The 21361-nt window shown below is 37.6% G+C and overlaps 2 protein-coding genes across 2 annotated transcripts; both read right to left on the bottom strand.

Annotated features, from left to right (window-relative positions):
* Window positions 1-8582: 8582 nt before the first annotated feature.
* LOC103957590 (phenylacetaldehyde reductase) lies at window positions 8583-10423 on the bottom strand. Its single transcript, XM_018649938.2, has 5 exons — window positions 10184-10423; window positions 9701-9870; window positions 9373-9564; window positions 9093-9255; window positions 8583-9009 (listed from the first exon to the last, which is right to left on the bottom strand). The coding sequence occupies exons 1-5, from the start codon at window positions 10302-10304 to the stop codon at window positions 8690-8692; spliced, it is 966 nt and encodes a 321-aa protein (XP_018505454.1). The 5' UTR covers window positions 10305-10423; the 3' UTR covers window positions 8583-8689.
* Window positions 10424-18096: 7673 nt separating this feature from the next.
* Window positions 18097-20023, bottom strand: LOC103957592 (phenylacetaldehyde reductase-like). The gene is made up of 5 exons (XM_009369774.3): window positions 19843-20023; window positions 19352-19521; window positions 19025-19216; window positions 18750-18912; window positions 18097-18664 (listed from the first exon to the last, which is right to left on the bottom strand). Exons 1-5 carry the CDS (start codon window positions 19961-19963, stop codon window positions 18345-18347), a joined length of 966 nt encoding a protein of 321 aa, XP_009368049.2. The 5' UTR covers window positions 19964-20023; the 3' UTR covers window positions 18097-18344.
* Between the last annotated feature and the right edge of the window lie 1338 nt (window positions 20024-21361).

Here is a 21361-nt window from a genome sequence, read left to right as displayed (position 1 = left end):
TATGACATAAACAACAAATGGACACCAAAGAAATTCCACGTCGTTGTAGTGCACCTTCGATAGGAAGTTGTCATGAAAAAATGCCAAGCCAAAATAGATAGTTGAGGTGGAATAAAATGTCTCCAAATAACTTTAGCCTAAGTACAATCCGTATGTTTTTGGCGAATAATATGACAGCTAGAAGAAAAGGAAAATTTCCCAGTAGACGTAGGTTCCCAAATCAATTTGTCATCTTCTACATTTAAAGGCAAAGATAAACGTAGAATCTATTGCACCACAGAAGGGAATAAATCTCCAAAATAATCTGGCAAAGACCAACTTTGAGCTTCAATAACATTTAAAACCCTAGGAAGAACTGTAGGTGAAATGATCGAAGCTAATGAAGGGCCAGTAATCGAGCCATCAAACCATTTGTCGAACCAAAAGAAAACTAATCTCCCATCACCAATAATCCAGCGACTATTGTTATTTAGACTAGGCAAAGCGCGCTTCAAACCATGCAATAGAGAAGATCGTAAATAGATATCTTGCTTTTTGTAAGGTGCAAGAGGAAAACGTTGGCGAGCAAAAGAATCCCATAAAGAAGATGATTGTAAAGCATCTTAGCCAAAACTAAGCAAAGCCGTCAAAGTTCAAAACAACTAAATCATGAAGACCAAGCCCCCCTCATGCTTAGGTCCACATACCATACTCTAATCAACAGTTACTAACTTTCATGTTGCCACGTTCCCTGACCAAATAAAATTCCTTGCACAAGCAGAAATATGCTTTAAAAAGCAAGCTGGCCATTGATAAACTGAGAAGTTATGAAGAAACAAGCTTTGATAAACAAATTATACCAACTGGAGCCGTCCAGCCATTGAGAGAAGTTTACCTTTTCAACCTGAAAGTCAAGCTTTAGCCTTATCTACCAAAGCTTGGAAGTGAATTCTCCTTGGTTTACCACGAAAAATGGGTACCTCAAGATAAGTGAAAGGAACAACACCTATACGAAAGCCAAGATATCTCAAGACATGTACTCTACGATGGGCAGAGGTAGAGCCGAGATAAAAAGTACCCTTAGTTGCATTAACAAGTTGTCCCGACGCACAACTATACTCATCCAAAAACTTTCGAAGAGAACGAAGAGATCGAGCATTCCCATGACAAAAAAAATAAAAAGATCATTAGCATATAGCATATGGGTTGGAGGTCAACAACCCCATGGAGTTGAAATAGCAGTGATCCATCCAGTAGAGAAAAACAAATATAAACCTCTGCTCAAAACTTCCTTTGTTAGACATAAAAGAAGTGGAGAAAGAGGATCTCCCTGATGTACACCTTGAGAGCAAGAGAAAAATCCATGAGGTGTGCCATTTATCAAAATTCAAAGACAAGCTAACTGTAACAAAACATGCACCCAATCCACAAAAATATGAGAAAATCCAAAGCTAGAAAGCACATGGAGAAGAAAATTCCAGTTTAAAGTATCAAAAGCTTTAGCAATATCAACTTTTATGCCCACATCACCACTTTGTCCATAAAATTGAAGCCTTTTGAAACTAGCCCAATGCATTCAAAAATACGTCTACCCTTAAAAAATCTGTTTGCTGAGGAGAAATTATGCGAATGGCAATAAGGCTTAGCCGATTAGCAAGAATCTTGGGAATAATTTTGAATAGAAAGTTAGCAATAGCAACAGGCTGATACTGAGCAATGATGGTAGCCCCATCCACTTTAGGGATAAACACTACAAAGTTGCAATTAGCATTAAGATAAAGCCAGTCACGCGTAAAAAAATCTTGAACAAAAGCAATAACATCCAAACCAATAATATCCCAGCACGACTGATAGAAAGAACCAGTAAAACCATCAGGTCCTGGAGCACTCGAATGATCCATAGAAAAAACTGCATTTTTAATCTCATCAGCTGAAGGTAAATAAGAAAAGGCAAGATTTTCCTCTTCATTAACCATAGGTGGAATTACACCACAAATATCTTCAATTCCACTTGGAATGGACGACAAGTTATATAAAGATTGATAATAGTTTACCACATGACCAGCAATATCAATAGGGGAAGAAAGTACATTATCACCATCCAAAATAATAACAATCTCGGAAGACGAATGCCTACCTCGAGCATAAGCATGGAAAAAAAAAATAGTATTACAATCACCCTCTATAAGCCATTTAACACGAGCACGATCACTCTAGAAAGCTTCTTGCATACGAAGAGCATTGAGGACAGCTGCCTTAGCAACAACTTCGTCATTAAACCTCTCTTGAGAATTCCCATCAAAAGAAATAATATTTTGGATGTTATGAAGTCTTTCATTAGCAAAAGTAACATTTCTATAGACATTACCAAAAACATTAGAGTTCCATTCTCAAAGGCAGCGCTTAAGAACCTTGAGCTTTTCCAACATAATAAACATGGGACACCCATAGGCAATAGTTGACTGCCAACACTTTACAACCAAATCAGAAAAGCCTGAACGTAAAGTCCACATGGACTGAAACCGAAACGGTAGGGACCCTCCAAGAACCTTAGCAGAAAATGAGAAAACAAGACAATTATGATCAGAAACTACCTTGGGCAAAGCTGAACAACTAGTATGAGGCCAAGACTGTAACCAACGTGTGTCACAAAGAGAGCGGTCAAGACACCTCTCCATATACACATGGACACTCCAACCATTAGCTCAAGTATAAAAAGTACTAGTAGTATCCATATGGGTAAAATTACAAAGCTTAGTAGTGCTACAAAAGTCCTTACATGAAGCTCGAGAAGGCAGATGGCCACCTATCTGTTCATGAGCTCCAAGAATAACATTAAAGTAACCAATTGCCATCCTTGGTACTGTAGTATGAAAACAAATATTTTAAAAGATTGCACCATAAAGCACGACGAAGACATGTAGTAGTAGCTACATAAATAATAGTAAACTGAGAAAGAACATCATCAAAAGAAGCCTGAAAAGTAATCTATTGAGCTGAAGAAGAAATCAAAGTAGGGGAACAATAACCTATAGAACACAAAACCTAAATATTAGGTAGTAAACCATCCCTGATATTAGCAGTAAGCATGTAACGATCCGTCCCAAAATATTGAATTTTTATAATTTTAAAACGTGAAATTACGAAAATGCTCATTCGAGGCAAAAATGTTGACTTTTGTTAACCGCATTGTCGTGTCACGTAAGATTCATTTCCTTGACGTTTCGTTGTTAGGAACACATGGGTGCAAGGAGAATGGAATTTGGAGTTACGATGAACGCTTTACGGAATTCAAAACTTAAGAGCATTTTGGTAATTTTCAAGTAAAGATATGTTCCACCTTGGATCACTTCTGGGACGACACATGGCAGTTTTGCCCCCATTTTCTGGGGATATTCTTCCCGTGATTCCCCTATCTTTCTCTCTAAAACTCTCTCTTTTTTCCCCTCTCTTTATCTTTGTCTTTCCCTGGTAAACACTTTCCCTTTCTCTCTGTTAGTTCCTTTTTCCCCGAGCACACTCACGACACCATGACTACTCGTCATTCTCTCTGGTGAGCACCACGAACCACCACCATCCTCTAGCCTTCTCCTGCATCCTCGAACTCGAATGAAGGGCACGAATCACCGAGCTAGGATGTGAAGGAAGAACTCCAGCGAAATTCTCATCTCTCCGATTTGGGTGTTTTGGTGAAGGTTTATAACTAAAACAACTCCCGAGGTTAATTTCAAGATTCCGGCGAGAAACCCAGAGGCTTTCGAGCCATTTTCACGACCTTCAATAGGTGCATCGGTGGGAAGTGACTCAATCCTCCCTAGTTCGAGCGGCTACCAGGTAACAAAATATTTGTAAGTGAACTCCTTCTTAAATTGGATGTTTTTATAAAATATTAGGCTTGCATGCATTTCATATTTCATGAATGAAGCATGTTTTATATTACATTTTACGGATTTCTATAGTTATGATTTATTTAAATTGCTTTTACAAAATATTTATGATTTATCGAATTTACGTTTTACTAAAGGTTAAGAATTATCGGATTCTTGTATATGAAATTCTATGGCTTTCAAATATGATTTATTTTACAAAATATTTAAGATCCGGTTTTGATGTGAGACTTTTGAGGTATGTTTTCGATGTTTATCTAGTGGGTTATCATACAACACATACACACAACCGAGTATGTAGATGTCTATGGCCATAAGACATAGTTGATGATATTTATGACATACCTCCAGCTTCACTAGCCTTGAGCTAGTGTCGGTGTGATATGTTATATGTATATGTTTCTTCTCTAGCGTAACCCAGAGTCGTATAGCTTTACCTTCGGGTAATGGACCCACTACATATACATATATATAGATACATCCTTTCTTTGGCATAACCCAGAGTCCTATAGCTTCACCTTCGGGTGATGGACCATGATTTCTTCACTGGCATAACCCAGTGTCATACAGCTTCACCTTTGGTGATGGTTATGCCTTCAGGTCACTATGATACCCCTAGTGAGTACAACATTGATGAGATTTATGGATTTGCCCTCGGGCGGCAATAGAAGCATCATTGAGCATTGTTTTACACGTACTTATTTTACGAATGTTTTTCATGGCATGCTAGAGTTTTCAGAAAACCTATTATGTAGTATTATATGTGTTTTCAAAACAGGGGGTTAGTATGTTCATAAATAAAATGGTTTTGTTATTATTAGTAGTTTTATTATAAACTTTGGTCCACTCACTCTTTTGGTTTTGCGCCCCCTTCAGGATTTAGGTTCGAGGCACACGATCTTGGCGTCAGGGCACTTCCGCTTATGTATCTTCGAATCTTCTTAGTGTAGGACTTATTCCTTTATTCGTACCTTTCTATAATAATTATTTCAATTATTTTTTATTAGTTGTATGCTCTGAACACGATTCTGCATTAGCATATTTCTTTCTAATCACATACTTTAATTTGTATGCATGTTTAAAATGGCTTCGTCGCCCTTGGGGGTCGGCCAGCATCTTGATATTTAGGGATATCAGGATTGGAGCGTGTCAAAGCAAAGAAAGGCCTAATGAATTCCAATAAGATGAAGGAATAGAATTAAAAGTAACTGTAGGTTCGGAAATGCAAACCAAATCCAGATGATGGGAATGATAGACATTGGAAAGCTCCATACATGTGTCAGAATTACAATATTCCAGTAAACTAGCTTCATTTGGAGGTAGCAATAACTTGTCTTCTTGTCCTAGTGACATAGGGTTCGTCTTGCCTAGCTACATCATCTTTTTATTTTTTTTGTTTTGTTTTTTTGTTTTTTTTTTCTGCTGAGATTTACTTAAAACTTAGAGTAAAGTCATTTCGATCCATCCTCACATCCACAACACTGATCTCTTTTGTTAAATAAACCAGGTGGGACATCCCCGTCAACCTCGTAAGCAACATGGTCACTATTATTTCCTTCAGCAGGCTCACATCCAATCTCCCATTAAAGAGGACCATTTTAAATGCGAAGGGGGGAATAGAGGTATTACCAATACTATTGGCTGGTTGTAACTCTAGAAACTGTCTGTCTGAATTTGTTAGTAAATGCCCATGATTTTCTGTCTGAATTTAAATATTTTTATCTAAAATGACAAAATTAGCATAAAAAACATGTAATTAGATAATTGGACTTCGTCCCAACCAACCTATGCTTTTGGAACTGGATCCAAAAGCCCGTAACTTATTTTGTAGTCTTTATGAGCTGGGTTGAATCTCAATGTGCATTTTTTATTTTTGATTTATTTTTGTAAGTTGCCTTCCTTTTCAAGGGTAAATTGCCTTCCTGCAAGCAAAAGAGCAGTTGAATCCCAAAGGGCGTGAAATTGTGTAGAATCTGACTCGAAAAGAGATAAAGTGGCAGATGAAGGAAGGCTTGTTAGAGTTATGTAAAACTAGTCCTTCTCTCCCCCTCTTTTGCTTGCAGTCCCACGAACTTAGATTTAGCAAACAATTTTTTTCATGTTAGTTATATCAGAGAGGGAGTTGGATACATAATGAGGGAGGAAGAGGTATGGTAGAATTCACCGTCAGTGGATGATCGAAGGGCCTCATTTCATTTCGCCCGTTGGCCCCTATAGCTAGGGCTGGCCATGATTACATTATGTGTTTTAATAGAAATTGTGAGAAATTTTATTTTTTAAATTATTAACTTTTTAACACATATATCTCACAATTTATATAATGACATGTAATGTACCACTCATTGTACCGATCACACTGAAAAATTTCTCGAGTAGAAAGAACTTCTGCTGTCTCCTATTTCGTGTCTCCTTTGTATCTCATTTCTAATTTTTCTAACACTTGTCCCTCTATTTAACTCCATATCTAACACTATTAAACTTTCAATTAAGTTTAATTAAAAAGACTAAAAATTGAAGTTAAACAAAAAAACCAAAATCCCTTCCCAACCAACATCTCACAATCTCCTCCCCACCATGCTTGTCAGCTGCATTTTCTCACCATCGGCAAGGTTTCCTTTGTTGGGGATGTATGATCTAATTATACTCCAAGCATTCTTTATTTCTATTTATCACTCTTCCTCTCTCTCGTCGGCGAAGCCGAATCGGATCTTGGAGTCGGCTTTGCGTCGGTTTAAATCTCGGTGTTTGTTCAATCCTTACAGATTTCACCATCTGCTGGGTTTCCTTTCTTTGTATTTATCTCTCTTCCTCCCTCTTGTCGGCGAAGATGAATCGGATCTTAGAGTTGTCTTTGCGTCGGTTTAAATCTCGACCTTCGTCATCGGTTCAACCGTTACAGATTTCACAATATTCAATTGATTAGATATCTTCCTTCAATCCCCAAATCCTAATAACTTGACAGAATGTTTGCTAGTTCTATAGTATGCCGATCGGCGGCAATGGGTTGAAGTGGGTGGAACTCAGGAGATTATTCTTGATTTTTGTATTACTTTACTTTTTAGTTTTTTTATTTAATTTTATAATAAATTAACAGTGTTAAATTTGAGTTCAGTTAAGGAATACGTGTCAAAAATTAGAAATTGAGACACACAGAAGACACGAAATAGGGGACATCATATCTGTGGCCCTCCATTTAGGGCACTAATATAGTGATAGCTAAAAGATGTGTGGTTTTCCGCTAGAAAGATGATCAGTTACAAAATGCGTCAATTGGTAATCATATCACAGCGCATACAAAAGTAATAATGGAGTTACAAATCCTAAACAAATATGAAATCAGAAATCATGGCACCTTTGGCATCTTATGTCAACTTTGGCTGCTCACCTTTTTGTCAACTTTGGACAGATATGAAATCATGCCATTTAGGGCACTAACATAGTGGTAGCTATCTGAACCTTTTAAGATGTGTGGTTTTTCGTTAGAACGATGACCAGTTGCGACATGCGTCAACTGGTGATCATACCACAGCGCATCAAAAGAGTAACATTGGAGTTACAAATCTAGACAGATATGAAATCAGAAATCATGGCACCTTTGGCACCTTTTGTCAACTTTGGATGCTCACCTTTAATCCCTTGTTTTGGGGGATACACGTGTAGATTACTTTAGCATTGTGTTTGATGTAATCCCTTAAATTAAAGAGTCCTTGTTAGGATATAGCTTTATCCGGTCTGTAGGTTTTAGTCTAAGGATGGTTGGTTGTAACCAGTCTCTTTTGCTTTATATGTGTTATTGTACATTCACACAAGATATGAAATATACCAGAAACTTAAACCAAATTTCTACAAGTAAACTAGCGGTGTATTTTCCTAGTTTGGATCTAGTGTTCTTAAGCTTTGAGAAGAATGCATTCGACTGAAAATTCACTTATCAATTTTTGCAAGAGTAGAAGGTCCTGAACTACATCTAGGTTATTTAGTAAGAGAAATCTGCTGCGTCCTTCCTTCTAGAGAGTGAGTAAGGACAGCTTGAACATTTAGCTTGGACCAACTCTGTGCCATCGCCGGAAGTTCATAAGAATTGACAGTTGTGCATTTGTACGAGGGCATGTCGCATAGGCACTTGTGGCCTGACGCCTGCAACGGCAGACACATTGAAGAACGACGAAATTGCAAATTAAGATTTCTTTGAAGACAGTAAAGCAAAACAGCTTCAACTTGATCTTTTTTATTTGGAGTTATTTTGAAACATTACATATTACACATGACTCATGAGCCATATACGAAAGATCCAAAAGCAACTTTTGAGCATGTTCTTAAGACACTTCTGAGGCACTCTGCAGATCACATTAAAAGATTTAACCGGAAAAATATAATGTCCAACATCTCTTTGGAATATTAAGGCCTGGTTTGGTACTGAGGTGATTCTGAAAAAAGCTAGTATTAAAAAAAGCTGGGAGCTATTTTTGTGTTTGGTAAACATTCAGCTTCAGTTTTTTTTCACAATTTTGGGTGAAAAAAAGCCAAAAACAAGAAGCTGCAAAACCCAGCTTTGAAAAACCGACTTTTTTTCACATCTGTTTTACATAAAAGTTTACCAAAACTATAATACTATTTTTTTTTCAAAAGCACTTTTACAAAAAAGTTTACCAAACACTCTGCTGCTTTATTTCACAGCTGCTTATTCTCACAGCACAGCAGAAGCAGCTTTTTTTCAAAGCATATCAATACCAAACTAGCCCTTAAGCACATAACAAACTTCATTTCCCACTTATTTGAACACCTCGTGCACTAATTTAACAAATTGCTGCAGGTTGCAGAATTCAAAACTTGAGGAAGCCCTTCTCCTTGAGGCTTTCAACAGTGTCCTTGAGACTCGTTTCCAGAGGACGGAAAGTGATTCCCAAACATTTTGCTTTCTCCTTGGACACTTGAAACTTGGAGCCAGAAGGATTGCCAGGCTCAGGAAGGCTCAATGTGGGGTAAAGCTCTTGTAAAATCTTTAGGGTATCGGGACCATCAGCAACTTGTGCTACTAAACAATATCTACCACTAGCTGAAGGAACTTCAAATGCTTGAATATGAGCAAAGGCAATATCTCTAACGTCCACGAATGCGTAGTCTATAAAAGGTGTTTTGATACCTGAGCACAAAAGAGAAACAAAACAGAATAAACCACTTGCATCACAAGGAGTAGTGTTTAAACATAAAGGGGGTGAATTGTACCACTCATTAAATTCAGAAGAAACCCAACGGAGAGATTAAGAGTTGGCCGTAAGAGTGGACCAATCGCAAACCCCGGATGTATTGCTACCAAGTCAATCCCATTTCCTTTGGCAAATTTCCAGGCGGCCTCCTCAGCTAAAGTTTTTGAGAGAGGATACCATTGCTGAACAAATGAAGAAGGAAGTTGTTATGAGTTTGTAGTTCATCATCATGTACTGCTTTGTATTGTGTTAAGCTTATCTCTGTCCAAAATTATTCAATTGTATGGGAACGCACGTACCTTGATCTCTTCGCAAAACAGTGGATCCGAGTACCATGTTTCATCAATAACCACATCAGAGGTCAGAGGTTTTCCATTCACCTTTACTGCAGCCAGAGAAGATGTTAAAACCACTCTCTTGACAGCGGGGAATTTTGCGCATGACTTTAGAACATTAAGTGTTCCTTTCACTGCAGGCTCAATTATTTCTACCTGAAATATAGAGAAAAGAAATATATCATTCTAGTTTCTACCTCATTTCGCTTGAAGGTGTATCGATTTGCTATGCATTCGCAAGTGCACACACACAATACACTATTTGATGTATGCATGAAGTGAAGGGACAGACCTGTGGGTCAGTGGCTGAAAATTGTACAGGCGTTGCTGTATGAAAAACACCTACACATCCATCAATTACGGCGTCAAATGATCCTTCTTCTAATAAATCCGCTTTGAACAAATGAAGCCTCTCCTTGGCTCCATCTAATGAGAGCAAGTGTTCTGTTTTCTTTGCATCATCTGTAAACACAATTATTGAGTTGAACTAAGAGTGGCAAACAATGACTAACTCGCTATGAGGTTTCAATTGGCACCAAAAAACAAGAACAAGAACAATAAAAAGAAAATAATTGGATGCACGGGAGATGTCGTTGGTACTCCAAAACCCTAATGAAAAAAAAGGAAATAAGAAGGCGAGGTGTGCACGATGATTATTTTGGATACCCAACTTTTCTTTTGGTAAACAAGACAATATGCAAAACCCAGAATCTGAAATATTGAATGAATTGTGTGAAGTTGAACATTATATATGAGCAAATATAGAAATACTGACTTGGATCGCGAACAGTGGCTTTGACGGTGTAACCCTTTTGCAGTAAGAGCTTCACCAGCGATGATGCTATGTAACCAGAAGCTCCTGTTACACATACAGTCTTTGATTCTCCGGTACTCATCTCTCTCTCCTTCTCTCTCTCTAGCTAAGAATTAAGCTTAATTTGATTCAGAATTGTGTTTTTCATGGTGAAAAGTCAGCTCAGCTGGTATTTAAAGGACAATGTTGCCTGTCTTCTTCAGCTCGGGGAAGAGGATATCCACTTTTTCGGATTCTAAGCATCTCCTCATTCTCACTCTTCATCATATATTGTACGATCAATTTTCTTTAGGTATTATTTATGTTTAATTTTAAATAAAAAAAGTTAAATAATTTTTTATTGTACGATATACAATGAATGACTAAGAGAGTTGATTAGGTGCCCAGTTTGAGGGTAGGGTTAAGATAATGTGTGTGGAGAAAATTTTCAGGGTATCGGGTACCCAACCTGACCTAGAGTACCAAACCAATTACAGGCAGGCATGTGGAGAAATTTCTCATGAGTGTGTTGGCTGCAGGAGAGAGGGTGGGGTCAAGGGATTGTATCTCTCCCTCTTTGTCACCACTCTTCTTCTTCCATTTCCCTTTCCCTCCATTTGGGATTGTGTTGGGGGTTTTGTTTGTAGCTTGCGATTCTACGTGTGGTGTTTTAATTTGGTTTTGTTTTCAGTTTTAGGAGATCTTGGTTTTTCGTTTTTTGGGGATTTTGTTTGAAGCCTCCGAAGGAGTCTATGCTCACACCCTATGATAGCAGTGGTGAGCTTCCCTTTCAAAAATTCATTTTCCAATATTTAGGGATTATGAAGTGATTTCGCTGCTTAACTTGGGATTGAGGTTACTTTTTTCTTATAATAAAAATCTGCGTATGCCACTCGGAAGCTTCACTTTAAAAAATTTCTTTTGACAACCCGTCCCGGATTTTACGGAACGGAAGGGTATTTTTAGTAAATTCATTTGGGTTGTGGGATATTTGTTTAAAATATTATTTTTGGTGTTAAATGATGTGCCCAAGGGGCCCACTCTTGATTTTGGTTCCCTGACTCTCCCCTCTCCTTGCCTGCCATGTGGCAGCTTTCTCTCAGACCTCACTCTCTCTCTCCTCACTTTCTCTCCATCTTTCTCCCTCGCTACATCCCTTTCCCCCCCCCCCCCCGAAGTGAGGGATACTTTAGTCATTTTCTATTTTCTCAACCTGTTTGGTTAACTCTTGAGATGTTTAGGTAAAACTTAATTCCACAAGCACGTAGGCGCAAACAGATCTTAATTCCGAGTTAGAACGGAGAAGTTACGAGCCCCGGAAGTAAGGAGACCTTTTAGACGTGGACTTACTATTAGTAGTAAGTTTCCAAAGTCTATCTGCCCAAATTAGCAGGTTTCCATTTAGGGAAACCTGATCTAAAGCCCAGAAACCCACCCAAATTGATCCCTGTGACCTCCCATTTTCCAACACCAATTCCGGCCAACTCCAGTGGAATTTTTCGACGCCACCACCTCCATCTTGAAGCTCTCACTTCCCTTTACAAAACCCACCCAAGAACCACCTCGATTAATGTTATGATTGTGATTACCTTAATCGAAATTAGAAGCTTATTACTACTTTAATCAATAGTTAATCAAGTTGTTTTGTTATATAGCCAGCTGGCATTTGATGATAGTGGAAACATATATGTAACCAGTTGGTTGGATGGTTCTCCAATGATCATTTGAAAAATATAATACAATATTACAAAACAATTCTCTCTCTCTCTCTCTCTCTCTCTCTCTCTCTCTCTTTCCCTTTCTTCCTCCACCTTGTTTGGTTAACTTACAGGTTGAGAAAAGGTCTCGGAGCCTTGGTGCTATCATTGGCATCAGCCTCGTGATCCTGGACTCCTCCTTGTCTGACCCGCCACACAACCAACTCTCGTTTAACCACCATGGATGCGTGTTTGGAAGGCATTGAAGCTGCTTTGGCGGTAATTCCTCAAGTCATTCAGACCTATATTACAGCCAACAACACTTCGTTGACAGCGCTTATGGATTCCAAACTCACTATGAGGAGGATGTGGAGAAAATTGCCTCAGGACCCATAAGGGACACTATGAATTTTTGGTAATGCCATTTGGGTTTACCAATGCCCCAACAAGCTTTCAAAGCTTGATGAATGATATTTTTAAACCCTATCTCAAGCATTTTATATTGGTATTTTTTTTATGACATATTAGTCTACAGTAAACATGGGAAGAGCATCTATCTCATTTGCACCAAACCTTGGAGTTGTTATTGCAACACCAATTGTATGTAAAGAAGTCTAAATGCTCTTTTGGCAGCAACATATTAAATACTTGGGTCACATAGTTTCCAGTGAGGGAGTTGCAGTTGATCCAACTAAGATACAAGCCATATTGGATGGCCAATCCCTATGAATGTGAAGGAGCTGAGGGGGTTTTTGGGGTTGACAGGTTATTACAGAAAGTTTGTACAAGGTTATGGTAAAATATGCCAGCCTCTATACCAATTCACTAAAAAAGATGGGTTTATATGGTCTGAGTCAGCTTTTCAAGAATTAAAAAGGATCATGACATCCTAAGGTGTTAGCCCTACTTGATTTCTTAATTCCATTTGTTATACAATGTGATGCTTCTGCAAATGGGATAGGAGCAGTCTTGCAGCAATAGGGAAAACCCATTGCTTTTTCCAGTAAGGCTTTGGGACCCAAAAACCAGGCTATGTCCACTTATGAAAGAGAACTTTTTCTCTCTTTCTTTCTTTCTCTCTCTCTCTCTCTCTCTCTCTCTCTCTCTCCCTCCCTCCTTCTTTTCCTCCACCCTGTTTGGTTAACTTACAGGTTGAGAAAAGGGTCTCTGAGCCTTGGTGTTATCAATTAACCACCGTATATGGCGGTGCAAGGCCACAAAAACCTATGAAAACCAATAGTACTCTAGCCATCCTTTTCATTTTTCCTGTGAATCGGCAAAACGATCGTCGATGCCACCACTTGGAACTTGTAGCCCATCATCCTAGGAGTAAATCCCAACTAGACTTGACCCCGTTGGATCACCGTAGGCGGCAAATCGACGCCAGGAAGCTTTAGGCACCTACTAGCTTATCGGCGAAATTGACCATCTTCCGTCCACTTTTGAACTTCATGTCAGGTATAAAACTTGTTCCTCTTATTGAGCTCTATTTTCCTGTAAATTTTGATAGAATTTGAAGTTAGTTGAGAAAGTGGGTTTCCGGTCGCCAGAAACCACCATGCGCGGTGGTGCGTGTGGCGGCACAGTGGGGAAAAGTCAAAGTCTATGGATTTTGGACAGCGAGACGGTCTCGATGTCTTGAACTCTTATCCAAAGTCCGTTCGTTGAAATTCAATACGATGGTTCGATTATTCAATTTTTCAGATAATTGTTCTGCCGTACAATTTTCATAATTAACGACAATCCGACTGTTGGATCGTCATGCAATTTTGTGAGCACCTTAGTTATTAGTTGTTGGACCTTTGATAACTTACAGATCGGGAATCCGATGAGGGGATCTTCCGAATTGAATAGCCTAGGTTTATTGACCTTTATGACCCTTGATCGACGTTTGGCTTTTTAGTCAATGTACCCTATTCTAGTGTGTAGTTATTTTTAGAATGTTGTTGAGGTTGAGCTTAGTTGGCTCATCATGAGCTTCGTAGCTTATCCAGGTTTTGCTTTGCCCGGTGTGCCATTCCTACAGTGTAGGGTTATTTTGAAGTAGCGGTTAGTGAAGAAGATTGCATGTGGTGTAGTTGTGTGGGCAGTGCACTCGAGAGTAGGATTGCCGCCATTTGTTGTAAATTATTTTCACTAACCTCTTATGTATATTATATGTATGAGTCTCAGTGAATCTATGTATTTTACATTGTACCACTATTGTCCCTCTATCATGTGTCGATTCCGGGCGTATCTCAGGATCGGGACGTGACAGTGTCTCTATTAGATTGTTGTTTTTCAATTTAAATTTTACTCTTTTCCAACTTGCGTGACAGAGATTTTTCTTGAAGTCATTTCGTTGTTTGTTTTCCTTTGAAGGATTGTTGTGATTCGGTTGGTACTGTTGAGCTCTGCCCATGTGTCAATGGGCACTGCTCATTTTTGTGAATGTGAAGCATGCCATTGGTGATGCAATATGTCTAGCCAAGATAGAGATGGTCTTTTAAAGTTAAAGATGGATGTAGATGGGTTGCATGTCCGATTTGTGTTTTCTCTTTTTTCTTTCACCTACGTTGGTGTTGCCCGCTGCTAATTGTTGCCAACTTGCTTCATAGGTATTTCACATCATGTTATCATCGGGTTTGATGCATGTTTTTTCCTTTTTCTGAATTGTGTGATTGGCATCTTCTGTTTTGTGCCGCCTTGCCTTTTCTTAATTATTTATTTCTTCCTCTCTTTGGTCCAAAAAATTTATGGACAGAGGATCCTCAATCTCTTGCTTCACAACAAATTTTATGTTTCGCTTTTTACAGCAATTAGGTCGATTTAAGTTCTGTGGGCCAATGTTTACACGATATGCTGTGTTTGTTTGGCTACCATATCGATTTTTATCTTTTTTCCGTTAAATGGTTAGGTTCATTCCCGCATGAGAAAGGTGTGTGTTTTTGCCATCAAACTGGTAGAGAGGGGTCTTAATCAAATATCATGCCGTCGTGTTATTTTGTTTGCATCTATGGAACCATACATTTACTTCGTTCCATGCTTTTTTAGTAATTGTTTTTTAATTTTTTTGGAATTATTTTTTCCAAGCCTAATAATCATAGCAAAGCTTTTTCAAAAGAAATTTTTTTAATGTATTGCAAAATGGATAATGGCATAAAAAAAATGATGCGGGTATCTTGACCACTATAATAGGTTTTCTTTTTGGCAAGTTTGTGTTTCTTATTCGCATTCATGATTTTGTAATCATTTACAATTGCTTTTGCATGATATCTCATAAATTGGATGTGAATATATTTATTGTATTTTAACTTTCTTAGCTAAGCAAATGATTCGATTGATAACTTGAAGTCGATTTCTTTTCTTTATGTCTACATATTAGAGGGGCAACGAGGATGAGGGTTGAAGTCGAACGCATGCGTGGAACAGATTCCAAGTTTATTCAGTAAGTCACTAATTAAGTCAGATTAAACTGCCTTCATTTCCTTTTGTGTTCATGGTCTAATTTTATTTGGATGATTTAATTCTATGTGATGATTTCTTGTGGGTTTTTTCCATTTTGTATTTTAAATATGTTTAAGGTTAAAGGAGTCAGCAACGAAATTTTGGATGCCGAAGAGAAGAAGCCTGATATTATTTCTTATTTCTTTTTGAGTGAGCATCTCTTTCTTTTCTTCTAATTCTGCTTCTTTCTTTTTGTTGTCAAATGTTTTAAAATTTCAACTCACATGTTCGTGTGCATTGTTGAGGAGTTGATTTTGCCATTACTAGGTCATCATCTGTTGTTTTAGTAATTGTCTCTTATTTTTATTTTTTTTTGTATTATTTTTCACAAAACCTAATCATCATAGCAAAGCTTTTCCAAACAATTTTTTTTAATGTGTTGCGAAATGGATGATACAATAAAAAACTACGATACGAGTATCTTTGCACACTATAATAGGTTTTCTTTTTGGCAAGTTTGTGATTCTCATTCGCATTCATGATTCCATTATCATTTACATTTGCTTCTGCATGATTTTTCATAAATTGGATGTCGACGGCATGACGGTGCCTTCAAATGATCGCTTTCTTTTTTTTTTTGGGGTTTTTGCTAGATTACATTAGATTTTAGATTTTATTATTGTTTATTTGATGAAGTTCTCGATTAAGAGCAGTTACACTTATGTTATTGTTCAGGACTAGCAACTATAAAAGTACAGTGTGGCAAATTCTCTTATTTACGTCTAAATTTGAACGGTTTATTGTATCATATAGGAAAGTTGAAAGGGGAATATGAGATGATATTGAAGAAAGCCATGCAAAGCGTCTGCCTGCTTAATTCAGATGCCACAACTTCGATTATTGTTTAGGTGAGGTGTTATGTTTGTATGAAAATCTGAGTCTCAAATATTTTGAGCGTTGTGTCGGCAACTTGAGATGGTTGTAAAGCAGTGCATGAGCGTTGATGTCTTTTACTTTACATGCGTATTTGTTTCATTCGAACTAAACTTGCAGTGTACATATTTATGCCAAAGATAAGTCAAGACCTTTGAAGCCTAATATTCTTTGTTAGAATTTCTGTTACAAAACTAGGGAGGGATCCTGTCCATTTATGCTTCTATGTAGTAAGATTGGGGTGGTAAAGATTTCTAGGGTGTTTTTTGGGTTGTTTTTGAATTGCATTCATTTCTTGCAAGACCTCATTAAAAAGTATTTTTTCCGTCGCACATTATGGTAGCACTTCGTTTTGATTTGTAAACAAACTGTATACTTTATTTTTGTCTTGGGTTATAGTATAATGTTTGGCGATTGAATTTGTAAGACAATTTAGCAATTTTTTCACAAGCTTGCTATTCCTGCCAGATGCTCAATTATTGTCTGCTACTTTTTTGTTTTTCCTTTTCTGTGTTTTTCCTGCATGGAATGGGTTGATTACTTGAAACTATGAGTATAATATTAATGACACAATACGATCTAAAAATGAATGTTTCTCATACCATGCATATCCATGTACAACAAGCAAAGTATCACTTCATTGGTTCTTAGGTACTATACCGTCATTTTAGTTACTTTGTGTAGAAACTATTCTTACATATTCCGACTAATATTCCTTTCAAAAAATATTCCAACTAATACATTCAATCCTCACAGCGAAGCGTGGGCACATTTTCTAGTTTTTATCTAAAAAGACAAAATTGACATTAAAAAAACATGTAATTGGATAACTGGACGTTGTCCCAAAACCAACCTATGTTTTTGGAACTGGACCCAAAAGCCCTTAACTTGTTTTCTAGTCTTCATGAGCTGGGTTGAATCTCAATGGGCTTTTTATATTTTTATTTTTGTAAATTGCCTTCCTTTTCAAGGGTAAATTGCCTTCCTGCAAGCAAAAGAGGGGTTGAATCTCAGAGGGCGTGAAATTGTGTAGAATCTGACTCGAAGAGAGATAAAGTGGGAGATGAAGGCTTGTTGGAGTTATGTAAAACTAGTCCTTCTCTCCCCCCTCTTTTGCTTGCAGTCCCACCCACGAAATTAGATTTGGCAAACAATTTTAACAATTTTCTTCATGTTAGTTATATGAGGGAGGGAGTTAGGATACATAATGGAGGAGGAAGAGGTATGATAGCTGGTGGCACGAGAATTTGCCGTCAGCGGATGATCGAAGGGCCTCATTTCATTTCGCCCGTTGGCCCCTATTTAGCCAGGGCTGGCCATGATTCCAACTACACAACTTCGAACTTCTCCTGGCCTCCCATTGGCTTTGGCTGCAACCTCTAAGTACAAGGGACTCCCCTCCAACTGGGGCACTGATAAAGTTGTAGCTATCTGTACCTTTTAAGGCGTGTGGTTTTCGCTAGAACGATGAACAGTTGAAAGGTGCGTCAAATGGTAATCATACTACAGCGCATCAAAAGAGTAAACTAGAGGCGTATTTGCCTAGTTTGGATCTAGTGTACGTTCTTAAGCTTTGAGAAAAATGAATTTGACTGAAAATTCACTTATCAATTTTTGCGAGAGTTGAAGGTCTTGAACTACATCTAGCTTTATATAGTCCGAGAAATCTGCTGCGTCCTTCCTTCTAGAGAGTAAGGACAGCTTCAACATTTAGCCAGCTCTGTGCCATCGCCCCGAAGCTCAAAAGAATTGACAGGCATTTGTACGAATGCATGTCGCATAGGCACCTGTTGAAGAACGATGAAATTGCAAATTAAGATTTCTTTGAAGACAGTAAAGTAAAACAATTTCTACTTGAACTTTTTTTATTTAGAGTTATTTTGAAACATTACATATTACACATGAGCCATCTATGAAAGATCCAAAAGCAACTTCTGAGGCTCTCTGCAGATTACATTAAAAGATTTAACTGGAAAAATATAATGTCCAGCATCTCCTTGGAATACTTAAGCATGTAACAAACTTAATTTCCCACTTATTCGATCGCCTCGTGCACTAAATTAACAAATTGCTGCAGGTTGCAGAATTCAAAACTTGAGGAAGCCCTTCTCCATGAGGCTTTCAACAGTGTCCTTGAGGCTCGTTTCCAGAGGAAGGAAAGTGATTCCCAAACATTTTGCTTTCTCCCTGGACACTTGAAACTTGGAGCCAGAAGGATTGCCAGGCTCACAAAGGCTCAATGTGGGGTAAAGCTCTCGTAAAATCTTTAGAGTATCGGGACCATCAGCAACTTGTGCAACTAAACAATATCTGCCACTAGCTGAAGGAACTTCAAATGCTTGAATATGAGCAAAGGCAACATCTCTAACATCCACAAATGCATAGTTTATAAAAGGTGTTTCGATACCTGAGCACAAAAGAGAAACAAAACAGAATAAACCCTGGATGTACCACAAGGAATAGTGTTTTAACATAAAGGGGGTGAATTGTACCACTCATTAAATTCAGAAGAAACTCGACGGAGAGATTAAGACTTGGCTGTAAGAGTGGACCAATCACAAACCCTGGATGTATTGTTACCAAGTCAATCCCATTTCCTTTGGCAAATTTCCAGGCGGCCTCCTCAGCTAAAGTTTTTGAGAGAGGATACCATTGCTGAACAAATGAAGAAGGAAGTTCTTATGAGTTTGTAGTTCATCATACTGCTTTGTATTGTGTTAAGCTTATCTCTGTCCAAAATTATTCAATAGTATGGGAACGCACGTACCTTGATCTCCTTGCAAAAAAGTGGATCCGAGTACCATGTTTCATCCATAACCACATCAGAGGTCAGAGGTTTTCCACTCAACCTTACTGAAGCCAGAGAAGATGTTATAACCACTCTCTTGACAGCGGGGAATTTTGCGCATGATTTTAGAACATTAAGTGTTCCTTTCACTGCAGGCTCAATTATTTCTACCTGAAATATAGAAAAGAAATCATATCATTCTAGTTTCTACATCATTTCTCTTGAAGGTGTATCGATTTTCTATGCATTCACGAGCTCGCACACACCACACACTTATTGATGCATGCATGAAGTGAAGAGACAGACCTGTGGGTCAGTGGCTGAAAATTGTGCAGGCGATGCTGTATGAAAAACGCCTACACATCCATCAATTACGGCGTCAAATGATCCTTCTTCTAATAAATCCGCTTTGAACAAATGAAGCCTCTCCTTTGCTCCATCTAATGAGAGCAAGTGTTCTGTTTTCTTTGCATCATCTGTAAACAGAACTAGTGAGTTCAACTAAGAATACAAGATGCAGGAAAAGTCGCAAACAATGACTAACTCGCTATGAGGTTTCAATTGGCACCGAAAAAAAACATGAACAAGAATAATAAAAAGAAAATAATTGGATGCACGGTAGATGTCGTTGGTAAAAAAAAAAAAAAAGTAAGAAGGCGAGGTGTGCATGATGATTATTTTGGATACCCAACTTTTCTTTTGGTAAACAAAACAATATGCAAAACCCAGAATCTGAAATTATTGAATGAATTGTTGGAAGTTGAACAATATATATGAGCAAGTATAGAAATACTGACTTGGATTGCGAACAGTGGCTTTGACGGTATAACCCTTTTGCAGTAAGAGCTTCACGAGCCATGACGCTATGTAACCAGAAGCTCCTGTTACACATACAGTTTTTGATTCTCCGGTACTCATCTCTCTCTCTTTCTCACAATCTCTCTCTAGCTAAGAATTTAAGCTTAATTTGGTTCAGAACTGTGTTTTTCATGGTGAAAAGTCAGTTGGAAATTAAAGGTCAATGTTGCCAACTTGTCTTTTTCAGCTCCGAATACTTTTGTAATGGCCAGTCATTGTTTACTCAGGAGGATCCTGTTTGTGAGGAATCTTAAGGATCCTTAAATCACATTTGTTTATCGTAAATCGTGCAGTTAGAAATCATTATAAACTTTTTTATTTAAAATTAAATATAAACAGTACTTGACAAAAACTGGTTGCATAATGTACGTCCTCACAAAGAAAATCCGGCGAGGATCCTCTCTCATTGTTTATTTTGAATGTTGACTAAACAAGTGTTGGTTTATTTTGAATGTTGACTAAACAAGTGTTGGGCCGGAGCTAAACCTAAGTTAGGGGTAACTTATTCCAAATATTTGCAAGAAATATGAAGAGTCCTTTAACCAAGATTTCTTCAAAAGTAGTGAAGCAAAGCAACAACTTCTTAGCACTGATCTCGTTTTATTCTAGCAAAAACAGGATACTGACCATCATAGGGACCGTATATATATGACCCTTATTTATTTCACTATTTCGCCTTTTTTTTTCTCATATATCTTATACAATAATACACGTCTCGACAAAGGCCCTACAGTCGGGTTTTTGCTACAATAAAATGAGATTCCTGTGCTCAGTAAAGTAATAATTCGAACTTGAACTTTTCATTTATAGTTATTCTGAAACTTAACTAATGATTTACATGTAGGAATTTTTCTTTTGGTAAACAAAATAACATGCAGTTCATTCGATATGGTTTTCAGCTTTAAGTATTGAGAAATTTTCTCTTGCAACCATTTAACCATGTAATAAATTTTTATTACACAGTTGGTTTGTTTTTTAAACGTGTGACAAACATGGATCTGCCAAGTCACACCACTGGGACATGAAATGGCTATGAGAGAGAATCTCTCACTAAAACTTATGTTATGGCAAATTATAGTTATTATGAATGTTGACAAAACAAAATAGAAAAATATTATGTAGGAAGAAGAAATATTAGTATTGGTAGGACATTTCAAATTCAAACACTTTGCAAACATTTCAACACCTAATCAGAAATTATTCAACAAACCAGTTTTTTCATGCCTTTCTAAGCTTATTTATTTATTTATTTTGGAAAATTGTCCATATTTTTTTTATTTTTTGGTCAAGAATAAAACTTACAATTAGTGCTAGAAAGGCCTAAACCTAAAACAAAACACAAAACCCTACACAACAAAGCAATACATAAAAGGGGTGTGATATCCACACACCTCTTTTTACTTCTCCCACACCTTTTTAGTTTTCAACCATCGGATCAGATGAATTGAAAAAGATCAA

Source organism: the organism of the source record quoted next, unplaced genomic scaffold, assembly GCF_019419815.1.
Source record: "Pyrus x bretschneideri cultivar Hongxiangsu unplaced genomic scaffold, Pyrus_bretschneideri_v1 Contig24, whole genome shotgun sequence".
Classification (NCBI taxonomy): domain Eukaryota; kingdom Viridiplantae; phylum Streptophyta; class Magnoliopsida; order Rosales; family Rosaceae; genus Pyrus; species Pyrus x bretschneideri.
The sequence above is the reverse complement of the archived record's forward strand: the minus strand, read 5'-3'. Positions and strand labels throughout refer to the sequence as shown.

Excerpts from the sequence above, each read along its gene's own strand:
- LOC103957592 (XM_009369774.3), bottom strand. The coding sequence starts at position 19,963 with ATGAGTACCGGAGAATCAAAAACTGTATGTGTAACAGGAGCTTCTGGT. Across the intron at positions 19,522-19,842 it reads AGCCACTGTTCGCAATCCAA|ATGATGCAAAGAAAACAGAA; the intron begins GTCAGTATTTCT and ends TTCTGTTTACAG. Across the intron at positions 18,913-19,024 it reads TTTTTTGCAAGGAGATCAAG|CAATGGTATCCTCTCTCAAA; the intron begins GTACGTGCGTTC and ends TCATTTGTTCAG.
- LOC103957590 (XM_018649938.2), bottom strand. The coding sequence starts at position 10,304 with ATGAGTACCGGAGAATCAAAGACTGTATGTGTAACAGGAGCTTCTGGT. Across the intron at positions 9,565-9,700 it reads TTTCAGCCACTGACCCACAG|GTAGAAATAATTGAGCCTGC; the intron begins GTCTGTCCCTTC and ends TCTATATTTCAG. Across the intron at positions 9,256-9,372 it reads TGTTTTGCGAAGAGATCAAG|CAATGGTATCCTCTCTCAAA; the intron begins GTACGTGCGTTC and ends TCATTTGTTCAG.